Consider the following 13,189-nt stretch of genomic DNA (forward strand, 5'->3'; position numbering starts at 1 on the left):
CCGTAACAAATCGCTGTTATATATAAAAAAAAATAACTTTTATCGCGTTTCATTAGATTTTTGAAACGCGAATGATAAACATTAAGATAATTATCTTTTACTTATATTAAATTATGTAGAAACTATTTTATATATTTTATATATTTTATACATTTCCTAAAAATTTTAAAGATCCGCAAATATAAGAAAAATACATTCTTGCGGTAAATATCGTCAAACATTTCGATACAAACGCGGAGGCAAACTAAAGAAAAACGTTTCTGCGTCCGCGCAACAACAGGCCCCAATTTCCGCGGGGCTCGCGGCTACGCACGAGCCTGAATGTTTGCGCAGCCGAGCGCTGAGCGCCGGAGGAGAGGGGGGAGGCCGTCAACTATGGCCGGCGCGGCAGGCAGGCCGCGAAGGAAATGTGGCAGCGCGTTTCGTTTAGTACCGACTTAGACTGCTCTAAGTGGCGGTCGTGTGAATGCCGGTGTCCGCCGTCGCACTTACACGCAGCAGCACGCACCACCAGGACGCATCATCGGAGGCCCACGCAGAGGGCCCATCTCAATCTGCAAACGCGACGACGGCGGTGGCAACGACGACGACGACGACGACGACGCTTGGTGGTGACAGTGTGACAACGCGTGGCGAACCGGGTCCGGAGCGGGCCCATTCGCGAATTCACTCGGTGGCACAACGACACGTGATCAGCTCTTGAGGGGTGAATAAAAAAAAAGGGACACAATCACATCGCGCGATATATTTTTTATCACTCTCGTGCGCGTGCGCGCGCGCCCCTTCATTCGCCTTTCGTTCGCGCTCTCGCCTTGGCGTATTCGGCTCGCCGCCGCAGACGGGAGAGAGGCGGAGCGACAGAAAGGGACGTATTTACGTATCGCGGTAACCTAAAAGCCGATCTCAATCGGCGTAGCGCGATAAATCGGGAGGACGCGCGCGCATGCGCGCACGCGACTCGCTATCTCGTGCGCGAATTTCGAGCGTGGCGCGGCGGGGGATCACATGGTATTATTACACGAAGTCGCGGACAGTGTTAGTGAAGAAGTGCTCCCGAAAAGGTGTTGCGATTTTTCCGGGCAGAGTGAGTGCGGGGTACGCGTTCCGCGGCTCAAAATGATACGTTCGAATTCACGGCATTGAGAGAGAAAGAGAGAAAAAGAGCATCACGGAAAAAAGCATTGTGCAACTCGATTCAGAATCCAGATTGCCCGATTGCCCCTCTCTTCTCCCTGTCCTGTCAAAAAGGACTGATATTGGAACGTCGTGTGATCGCCTCGGGGGTGGTCAAGATTTCTAGTAAGACGTCACGAGAGATCGATGAGAAATTAAAGGACCCGTCAATCATCGGGTGAGAAGAAAGAGATCAGGACAGCCGGAGGCGACCGAGTTCGGAAAGTCGTAATCGCGCGTGGCGGTCGGATGCATGACGGATCATGGTTTCCGCGTCCGGACCCATATCCACAGGGATCCTAGCGGGACGCCCTTCTGGATCGCAGGGCCCGCGGCAGAATGGTGACGCGGAGGGCGAGAAAGATTCCAAAGCGGCGGAAAGTGCTAGGATTCGGCACGAATCGGATCTTTACGTCAGACCCAGCTGGACAGATGCCGCAATAGCGTTGGATCAGCTCGAGAAGGTAAGAAACTCGTTTTATTCTCGTCGTCAATCATCGATGAACCGGCAATCGATATCCCATGTTTTCGGGACAGAATCCATCCATCGCGGAATATCGTGACGAAGTGAACTTTGACAAGTCGTCTCTTTCAAACCTTTGCAATTTTTAAATGTTGAGTTATAGAATAGAGGTGCGCGATAATTTTGGAATTGGAAATTTTAAGGAAGTAAAAACAGTTGAAAAGGGTTGAATATCATATTTTTTGTCCAAGTCCAAGTAAAAAGTATTTTCGAGCCTTCGGTATTTTCAAATTTTCTTTTTATATAAACCTTTTTCGAGAATATTCGAGTATATTTACGATTCTCTCACGGTTCAAAAATTGACGAAAAGAAAATTACATAAATTGTGCAACTATAAAAGATTATTTATTTTTTTAATCGAGCTTATGTTTTCTATTTGTTACGAAAATTAGTTCAATTATTTGCAAAACTTTTCAGTTTTACGTTAAAGACGCACAATGAGTACATAATGTAACACAGACAACAATTTGCGTTACTTGGAAATCAATAATATGTAAAATCAACATTTGAAAATTTTTAAGAAAAAAGTGAAAAAATATGATAAAATAACATTTACGTTGAATTAAAGATCTTGGAGGGGCATTTAAATTATTGTGGCCACTCAAACGTTCGGCCAATCTGAAAGAGGAAGAAATGCAAAAGCGCGGAATACCGGAACTAAACTTATCCAATTAGGAGCAAATGGTCGGGAAATTTGATAAGAAAATCCGAAGCCGTAGATATGCGTACGGGAAGTAAGTAAAAGAACCGATCCGCCTTGACTGCCTTATCTCTGACATTATTTACGCGCGAAACATTACGTTAACGAACGTATTTACGTTCGTTTCCTAGATACGAGGGACGACTAATTAAGACGAAACGATTTCCCTGTTACGCCGCGCGGTGAAATCTCGATCTGTCGATCGATTCTCGAGTTAGTAGACGCGGATAACAGCGCGACCCTTTTCGGGGTATGTAGAGATAACCGCATGAATTCGATGCAAATTATAATATTGACCGTTCTCGATAACGGCGCCTTTATTTCCTACCGGGCGCCGCGCTATCTCCGATCGGCGATTAACGAGGAGCAGTTTGATGATCGAAAATGCGTTTCAACGGCGGTTAACGCTACCCGACTCTTATCGGCGTCGTCTCGGCAAAGCCATCTCGTGAACGGTATTACCGATGATGCCTCCACAGTTCGGCTGCCGCCGTTCTAAAGTCATACTTTTCGAAAGTATCGAATCCCCTCATCTCTCTTCGTACCACTCATCGCGTGTCTTAAATCGCTTAATTTCGTAGTGAGGAAATTATCCTGCACTGAATGGTCCATTACGGCCCATATTCAAAGCAGCGAGGACTTAATTCGAATGCGATCCACGATACGTGAAATTTTAACCTCGAGAGAAGCTCAACGGGTTCTCTCCTTTTGAGATTGCCTCGGAGAAAATTGTCCGATGTTCATTTCTACCAATGTTTATTAATTTTTATTTCAGTCTAACTTACTTTTTATCTTTTTTCTTTTCTAATTCGTGAAACTAAAAAAAAAACAATAAAAACCGAGATAAGCTAAAGCTCCGAGAGCTAAAATTAATTTATCTTGGTAGAAATGGATATGTAAGCTACTCATTTGAAATTATCTTTCGTCTTATCGATCGTTATAATGGTCTTAATTTAAGATATTGCACTTTCCGAATACCGGCGATGATTTACGAACTGTCCGACGACTCTTCCGAATTATCTTCGCGCACTACATTAATAATCCCGCGCATACCTGCGAACACGTCAGACTTCTTCGAGGCTACGCGCCGGCTAGATTGTGAACTTTTCACATACGCGGGTGGTCCCGAGACGTGTTTTTCGAAGGTTCCAGGTCGGGGGATCGACTTCCTGCCGGGGCCCGCGGGGTCCAGACGCGCCACCCCTGGCATCTCTTCTGTAACTACAGGGATCTCTTGGAACTTGTCGCGCGCGGAGCAACAGGAGATCGGGCCCCGAGATCCTCGCCGCGTGGACGAAAATGTGCGTGGCACCTGAAGCGGACGGTATCGCGATGATGCCTCTCGAGGATGCCTCTTTCGATACGGGACGAGCGCGCGTTTAGTATCGATTCGCTTTCCTTCATCGATCGGACCCGAGAGTTTCCACCGAGATCGCTCCCGAGATCTTTCCCAAACGCATCGTCCCGTCCTTCGCAAGTCCTAACACCTCTTACCGATAGGCAGCGATATCTTAGCAAATTGCGATATCCATTTGCACAAATTTTTGCAATTCATTAGCAAAAAAATTCCACTATGTCGGTTCGTTTGTTTATAATGTTCTTTTTGTTATTTTCAGCTTCATAGAAATCTGACACGCTTGTACTTGTAATAAAACGAATAAAATTCGAAGTTGAACTTTCCAATCGGTTTAACAAAACAGAGAACAATTGCGATAATTTTATTTTCTTTCTCCTATATTAATATATTTATTTTATCGGCATAGAGAAGCACCTTTATCGAGCCAATTGTTCTAAATTGAGTCGACTCTCGGGAGAGCCCAGGTACACGACGACGACGACGACGACGACAACGACGACGACTGCGTTCAAAAACTGGGTTGATTATTTTCGACGAAACACGCCATGGTTCACATGCACGCGCGCCTTTCTATACTCCCCGGCACCGACGAAACTAATTCATCACGTTTCATTATCATCCCGCACATAAATCCTCCCGAGGGGAGGGAGAGTCAGTCTCTCTTCTCCGTAGGGAGAAAAAGACGAAGAAAAGGAAACGGACCCGTATGCACGCACGCACGCACGCACGCACGCACGCACGCACGCACGCACGCACGCACGCACGCACGCACGCACGCACGCACGCACGCACGCACGCACGCACGCACACTACGTACGCACGCACGCACGCACGCACACTACGTACGCACGCACGCACGCACACAACGTACGCACGCACGCACGCACGTACACAACGTACGCACGCACGCACGCACGTACACAACGTACGCACGCACGCACGCTTGCCTTGTGGAGGCCGGGGCCACTGACTCACTGACTCATTCGGCATAAACGCGAAGCACGAAGAGACTCCTCTTCTTCTTCTTCTTCGTCCGAGCTGCCTTGTCGGGAAGAAAAGTGGAGCATCGACCTCGAATTTCAGTCTTTTTGTCTCCCGTCGACTGTCATCACTTCTCTCCTCTACCGGTGATCGGCATCGCACAATTGTGCAATCACGCGGAATTGCCGCGACGCGGAATCCCGAAAATTCTCCTTACCCTCTCTTATCTTTTACACCGTAAAGTCGCGCGAATCGCGCGAAAATTGGTGGGATAACAAAGAAGTCTGAAAGATACGTCATTGAATCAATTTTATATCTATGGAACGATTTCACCATTTAGCATATAAAGTCTTATACAACTTTTTTAATATAAAATTGAGCTGAAAATTTATTTAAAAGTGTAACCTTGAGTATGAACTTGAATGGAATATTATTTCATTCAAGACGTATCTCAATTTTCTTTCATCCGTTAATTCTTGATTATTGTTTATTTACCGAGTTAAAGAAAAAATGAGTTAAAAAAAATACACATGTAAACACATATACACACTTAAATGGAAAACTTTGTAGTATGTTGTTTTTATGGAAAATTACGATTCATTATCATCAAGGTTGGTTTCAACAAAGATACGAGCAAAAATATGAGATTCCTATGGGACGACCCGGTACATCCGCGATGTGGAAATCGCTCGTGCGACCACCCAGCGCGATTATCACGAGCAAAAAGTTCGCGAGGTCTGCTACTCGCTTCGCCTCTTATTATAGGTGCGCGTTTCTCGGATCATCGGCCGGAATACGTCGAACGCAATTGAAAATAGCACTAACGTGGATTTAACCACGTTCTTAACATCCTTTCATCATAATAGATAGATATTAATTAAAGATGACGCGCGCGCGCGCACACATACACACACACACACACACACACACGCGCGCGCGCGCGCGCGCACGCACGCACGCACACACAAATCGATAGAAATTGAAGATTTATTCTAAGCAAATTTGAATATTTGACAATCTCGCGAAATGAATATAAGAAATGTAAAAGATTTTCTGTATCTTTATTAGTCTCTTATTTGTTGTTCGAAGTTTAGTATCAAGTTTTTGTAATTTTTCACTTGTATTTGATCATTTTGTTCTTATACATTGATAGTCGTTGTTCTTACATTTATAACATCACGAGAAGTCAGCACCCTTATTTTTAATTTTAATTTCCTGCGAAATAGACTTTTTGTAAAAAATTTTTCTATAAAATATATTTTTAATCGAAAACAACGAGGAAAGCGTGCATATGAATCTATTGGTGGTATTCGAGCGGGACGGACATATTCTTGTTTGTTCTGTCTGCGCAATTTTTTTGAATTGTCACTTTATTATTACAATTTGTTCTTTATAATAACATTTCGACTCCTATAATATTGTTGATTTCCATTTTTCCATATGAACGTTATTGACCATGCAGTTACTGGATGCCAAGATTAAAGTGAAGAAGAAGAAGAAAACAACATTGCATATAAAGGCAAAGGCCCACAGAACGATAATAACAAATTCGATCATGACCATATGGGCAAGTCATATGTCCGTAAAAATTATGTTGTTTAAAAAGCTATATTCGAGTTGTAAAGGCAATGATGCGAAATAACCAACGCCAGATTTTTTTCTCACTTGATATCATTCACTGAAATTGCTAAACATTATGGCAATCACAAACACTAGGTGCATGGTATTTCCGACTCCAGGGGTATGAATCTACTCTGTGAAGCTATTTGTGATTTTACAAATAAAAAGCACTTTGCCAACAGAAAATCTCTGTTTATATTTCAAACTCGTACGACGCTCGTGAAAATTTTCGATCAAAAATTCCGAAATTTTAACTCGTAACTTTAACGTAAATTTCGTCAGTCTCGCGAAGAAAAAAGCGAAGACTTCAATCGATGCTCGATTGATGTTATTTTCTCATAATCATAAATAATAGGGCTCGCCAATTAAATCGGCGATTTCCTTATTATTTCAAAACGTTTTCCGATGAATTTCGGAACACATTTTTCGAGCGCTGGACTGACGTTCGTCTCGCAAGTCACCCTGTCGCTAATGGATTTTTCGTTTTTTTACTAATTGAACTAGTTCCTGGCCTCTTATAAGTTATGCCTCGATTTCTTCTACTATTAATTATTGCATATTTATATTAATATTTAATTATTATAATATTTATCAATTGAAGAAAAATTATTTGGTTGATTTAAAAGTCTTAAGGTTTAACACTCCGTGTGATTTTATCATTTTTCCCGGAATATGAGATACGTGCTTTCCTGCTTTCCACGTACGTGCATGTAATTGCATTCCGAAATTCGCGGGAATGCCAATTGTTTGATTCGTCCGATCAATGAAGTCGGACGGTGCAGTTTCGCTTTTAACGGAACGAACCAAACGCGCTGAACGCGCTGATCGAAATTGATTTATTCTCATTGAGAATGCAACTCGATCGTATCGGATCAACCTTGGCCTTGGCATCGCACACATGCACGCACGCACGCACGCACGCACGCACGCACGCACGCACGCACGCACGCACGCACGCACGCACGCACGCACGCACGCACGCACGCACGCACGCACGCACGCACGCACGCACGCACGCACGCACGCACGCACGCACGCACGCACGCACGCACGCACGCACGCACGCACGCACGCACGCACGCACGCACGCACGCACGCACGCACGCACGCACGCACGCACGCACGCACGCATGCACAAATATGTTATATGAGTAAAATAATATAATTCAATAATCGAGAATTTTCAGAGGACTCGGCGATTTCCTTTGTAAAAACGATAATTTTATCAATAATTTTATTCAAAATAAAACTTATAAACCAGCGATAAACATCTTTCGCATCAAATAATTTGTATTCGCAGCAGAACATTTTTCTGCAAAATTTATGAACACCGAGATGGTATACAGCGGATCAAGGCCAGTATCCCGTGGTTGAATCGTCCCTGGTGAACGTAAACAAATTGGAGTAAATGAACTCCGGCGCGCGAGCACGTATGTGTGACGTGGTGATGATAACGGATCCACGTATTCTGTAAACATTCGAGCTGCACGCGGATGCGCACACATATATAACGCACACACACACACACACACACGCGCGCGCGCGCGCACACACGTAAAAAAACACTCATTTTTGAGATTTTTGCATAAAATTTGTTTATGAATAAAAAAATATAGAAACTCATTTTAAGTTTACGATAATGATTAAAGATATACGTTTCTTTCTCAAACTATTATTCAAAAATAAATTTTTGTCACAAATAAAAAAACTTTATATTTATAATAAAATTCGTGATAAAATTTCAATAACAGAATACCTGTTAACGATCTGACGGCATCGATTCGAGGATCCGACGACTCCCAAATGTCGTCGATCGAGCATGATGTTTACGACGGAAATCTATTGCTCCGAGTCTCTCAACACATATATCGTGCTTCGCCACCGCTGACTGATCCGAGATGATCGCCCGTAAAGATCACGATCGAAGATAAATGCTGAATTCCAGCGGCACGAAATAGCGTACGGGCGCACTATTCCGTAATCTGTGTCTTAATTTCTGGCAGCTGAAAGCGGTCGTCTTCGGTACGGCCCACAATACCGGGCATTCACGCATGCGCGCATGTGTGAGAGTGAGATTAAAGGGCGCCGACACTACGTGTGAGAGACTTCCAACACTAATAATACCTACGAGAGGGTGGAGACGTGCGGCGCGCATACCGCCTCGAAGGCGACCCATGGAAACTCGTGTACGTACAGGGTGTCTCAAAATGTCCTATCGAACGCTATCACTAGAGGACTGACTGGCTGGATACTTTTTTTAATCTTCCGAATTACATCTATCCTTCCGTATTTAATCTTAGGTAGAAAAAAAATTATTTTTTTTTTTAATTAATCTTTTGCTGAGAGAACTTTTGTTAACGTTGTTAACTTTAATTTAATTTGAAATTTAATTTAATTTTTTTTTTGTATATTAACAATTCTGCGATATTTATCTAAATTTGTAATATATTATGTATTGTGTATAGTACATCTTAGACATTTCATTTTTTTTTTTTTAGCGGAATTGTCAAAAAGATTTCATGTTACAAGTTATGATAGACACTTCTCTTCAAATTTTTAAGTAAAACTTAAGATATTAGACAGTAGTTTTTAAACTACCTTGTGTACAGTCACGAAACTGGGACAGGATCCTTCTTCCCTCTGGAAACAACTCAAGGACGGGGTGGAGAGGGAAGGCAAACAGTTTAATTCTACTTTTCCAAGAAGTTTATCCCTCCGTAGTCTGACTGCCTGGGAATGCGGTTGCATCTTCTTTTAGATATCGTAGACAACACGTGTGGTCTGAATGTGATACTTGTCCAGGATTATCTAGATATATTATTTGTTTACTGCAAAAATCTTCATATAGTCCATTTATAAAAAATTTCATCGATATTCACATTTTACATTTTATTACATTTATTTTATTTGATACAACGAGAAAGCTCGATTCAATTCTGTCATTAAGATAGCTAATTGAAAGACGTCTGTATTTAACTTTAATATTTATTAAAATATAATTGATAATTTTAGAAATTTTAAATTTTAAAAAATAATATATAATTTATAGAATCATCATACTTATACAGTGACTCTCTTTCCTACGTGTCGAAACATGATAAATACAGAGATAAGATAGAAAATGAAAATTACATACAAAGAAAAGTATCTATTTGTTTTAATTTCATAACCTATGCCCGCATGCGTCGTACTGAACGTAAGAATGCTTCAAACGAAATTATAATATTTAACATACAATTATAGAAAATTACACGTTGAAATACATAGCTGTCACATTATATGAATTACAGTATGTGAAAGATCATTTCTTCAAATAGCATGTTGAAGGACAGAAGTTCACGTTAATTTTCAATCGCAGTTAAACACATATCATTTCTCTTTTTTCTCTTAATAACACAATTTGTTAAATGTGTTATTTTGTAAATTTGTGTAAAATTGATAAAAATGTCCAAAATTAAAATAATTTGTTTCATCTTCGTTCTTTTCTCTCTTTTTTTTTTCGACGACAAAAAACAAATCAACAATTTTCACATTTTGGGGCAGGTTAAGAGTCAAGTCTCAAGTTCGATGTTCATGTCCGATGAAAATTATAACATATATTTTTTTGTAGGAAGGGGGGGATACCGACAAAGGTATCTATTAATTCTGAAGTTCTCATAGATTCGCATCAGTGCGAAATATGAATCCCGGACTTTCTGCGGTTTTGACTTTCTTTGTAAAACGACAGGAAGCTTTCACGCGTTCTTAACACGTGAAAAAATCTTAAAGACACCGACCGTCACGCTTTTCCTCGACTTTCGTCAAAGAGGACCCACGAGGAGAAGTGTGCCGGATACCGATGCGCCTAAGGGTCGGCCCGTCCCTTTCATCCTTGCTGAAGGATAACGCCCACACGAAGTGGCGTCGTTCGGACGCCTTTCATCTTCCGTCCGTCGTGCTCGTCCAGTACATACCTGGCTCCCGTTGTATATATACATGTATACATATATGTATACATATTCCAAAAGTTCAAATAGAGTTCTCTTCAAATAGAGTTCTCTTTGACGCTGACAATTTTATGTTAACAGATCGTTTAGGTCGGTCCCTTTCTCCGTGTTCTTTTTTCGAGACACTGACCGTACATCTTTATACTCTTTACTACCACAAAGCTTTATACAGTGATGCTAGAAAGACTAGTTATGAGGTGAAAATTTTCTAAATATGTATTAGGTGAAATGTTCCTAATGATTTTAATATAATAATCATCATTCAAAAGAATCGGAAAGTGAAATCGATAATGGATCCGTTCGAAACTCCAGAGGGTTACTTTTAATTTTCGTAAAATGAAAACTGACATTATATCTATTGCAAATATGTCAGATACTTCAGAGTTTCTCAGGGAGATATCAAAATTAGATTAGCCGAAAAATATTTATTAGATTCGGAAAAATAAACGGAGACCGACTGGATTGGAATCCCTCGCTTACTACCAAGACATTTAGTGTGCACGACCGTGACAGTTCCTCTCTGTTAGCTCTTTATATTCCGAATCTCTTTCATGACCGCTCACGGTCGTCTAATTCTTACAATATTGAAATTTTAAACAGGAAGTGCTAACTTTGCAATAGAAGAAGTCGCGGGGATGAGACACAGGAGGGACGCGGGAGGGAAGAGTGGAGATTGTCGACAGTTTCGAAAGCTCGACTCCGGAATCCGACCTTTGGATTTCCCTTTCGAATAGACATCGCCGTGGAATTCCTCAGTCGATTAGAGCGCCGACCGGATCGAGTTTCTTGCGGACACTTTCGAGCCATACCTACCGCAAGAATCTCTTCGTTTATCCGGCATGGCGTATCGCGGTGAGCTACGTGCACGCGAACACGGAGTAATCTGGAATTCACGGCGCGATTCGAGGAAAAAAAGAGAAACATTCACGAGTCCGCGAGTTGCGTTCCGCAAGTTGTGTTAATTTTCAACAGGCGCTAATTTTCAATAAGTTCTTTCAGTTTGTTAACATTTTTAAACAAGTTTAACATTTTTTTATATTTTTGACAGTAAAAGAAAAGAAGCAGAAGAATCTTATTCGTGCCCCATTTTGTTGGTTCTTGTAATTGTATAATTAAAATGTAAAATCGATGCTCGTGAAATGTCGACGGTACGTAATCGACGAGTAATGAGGTACGAGATCGCAACGACAGCGGAGATGAGGGGGAGACACAAAGAGCCCGACGAAGAGAAGAGAATGAGAGTGTTCGAGCGGATGATCAACGCTCAACTCTCGAGAAGGGCACTCTCGCGGGAGGAACGAGTCGCGAGAGAAGTGAGGCGACCGCCGCCGCCGCGCTTAACGAATTTATGTTACTCGTACTTTTAATGTTTTTTATGGCGCGACACGAGCTACGCCGAGAGATAGCAGACAGCATAACAGGATCTTATGTCAACGACGGTGGTCTCCGCGCCGCGAGCTTGTAATATGTAGATACTGCCCACCACCGGGAGAGACCCCATAAGGTCCGCGGTGAGAGAGACCACTTACGGGAAAAGGGGGGGAACCATCTTTGTCCCCCTTCGACTCTCCCCTCCCCTCCCCTTCCCTTCCCTCCCCTCTTCATCCACCCTCCCGTTCCCTTGCGCGCGCTGTCGCGTGTGTGGACGCTATATAGACGTCTCGAGAGCGACTCGTGGCGTCTCGACTTCCTTTTACTTCTTCTTCTTCTTCTTCTTCTTCTTCGTCCTTTCGGTTTCTTTCTCGAAACGGTCGGTGAAAATACCGGTGTGTGCTCTCTCTCGATAGTATATATACGGGGTGTCCTGATTGTAATTTTGATTGCAGATTCTTGAATAATTTCGAAGTCAGCTTTCAAAGTGGTCATCGTATGCATGTGTTTATACCTTGGTAATTGATCCTCGAATTCTGAAATTCTGAATGTCCGCTTCGATGCTCGTGCCAGAAAAACAATATAACGATAATTACGTGTTGATTTTTTTATATCTGTCTTCATCTCTTGCATCATTATTACGCAGAAAAGTTTCTTGAGGCTTTATAAGCAAAATTAATACACACTATTTTTTTAATAAATATTAATATTATATAAGTATTATATATGTCCACGTGACCACGCTCATGCACAAATGATAAAAGATTAAAGTGATTAAAGATAAATGCTGGTAACTAAAATGCCAATGTACTTGGAGAAATATGGCACGATACATACCGGTACTTTAAGTACCGAGGTTGCCTTCGCTGGCTATACATCTTCCCGAGGAAAACGCGGGGGCAAAAGTCACGCGAAACTCAGAGTGGGCCCGCGTAGCGCGGTGGGCCCACTGAGACGCGCGGCAGCGTCGGCGGCAACACCATGTGGCGGACGCGGACTGTCCGCGCGTCTAGAATTACCCGGGGCCTCATCCCCCTCCCCTCCGTCTGCGACGAGCCACGGGCCCGCGCCACGAGAGCTAATTGGCTGGAAAACCTTGCTATCCGATACTCGACGCGGCTACCGCCCCGAGATACGTGCCTGCGCGCAATCCATATTTTCGTCCGTCAGCTGCGAGTGAACGAGCGAGCGGGCGAATGAGCGCGCGCGTTGCTCTCTTAAAACATAACTGTACCACGGTGCGGTGTGTAAAAGGCGGCATTATAGATCCTTTTGCTCTTTTCCGATAATACGTAGCGGCCGCTCGCGTAAATAATTTTATAGTTATCGTGTGTTTTATCTAGCATTATCTACGCATTCTCTCTCGATGCTTTATGCAACTAAGTGACACTTTGTTGGAAAAATGTGCGCAACCAGATCTTTCTTAAGTTACTTTAAGTAATCTCTAATTAAAAAATTAGACAAGATTACACAATACG

General features: G+C 42.5%; 1 protein-coding gene across 1 annotated transcript in view; it reads left to right on the forward strand.

The window, feature by feature from the left end:
* Positions 1-292: 292 nt before the first annotated feature.
* The window catches only part of ptc (protein patched), a 39,821-nt gene continuing 26,924 nt past the window's right edge, over positions 293-13,189 (forward strand). The window contains exon 1 of the mRNA XM_011636499.3: positions 293-1,637. Within this exon, the coding sequence (XP_011634801.3) occupies positions 1,437-1,637 (201 nt within the window). The 5' untranslated portion in view covers positions 293-1,436. The remainder of the gene's footprint in view (positions 1,638-13,189) is intronic.

This window comes from Pogonomyrmex barbatus, unplaced genomic scaffold (genome assembly GCF_055798465.1).
Source record: "Pogonomyrmex barbatus isolate J1 unplaced genomic scaffold, ASM5579846v1 scaffold8, whole genome shotgun sequence".
Classification (NCBI taxonomy): domain Eukaryota; kingdom Metazoa; phylum Arthropoda; class Insecta; order Hymenoptera; family Formicidae; genus Pogonomyrmex; species Pogonomyrmex barbatus.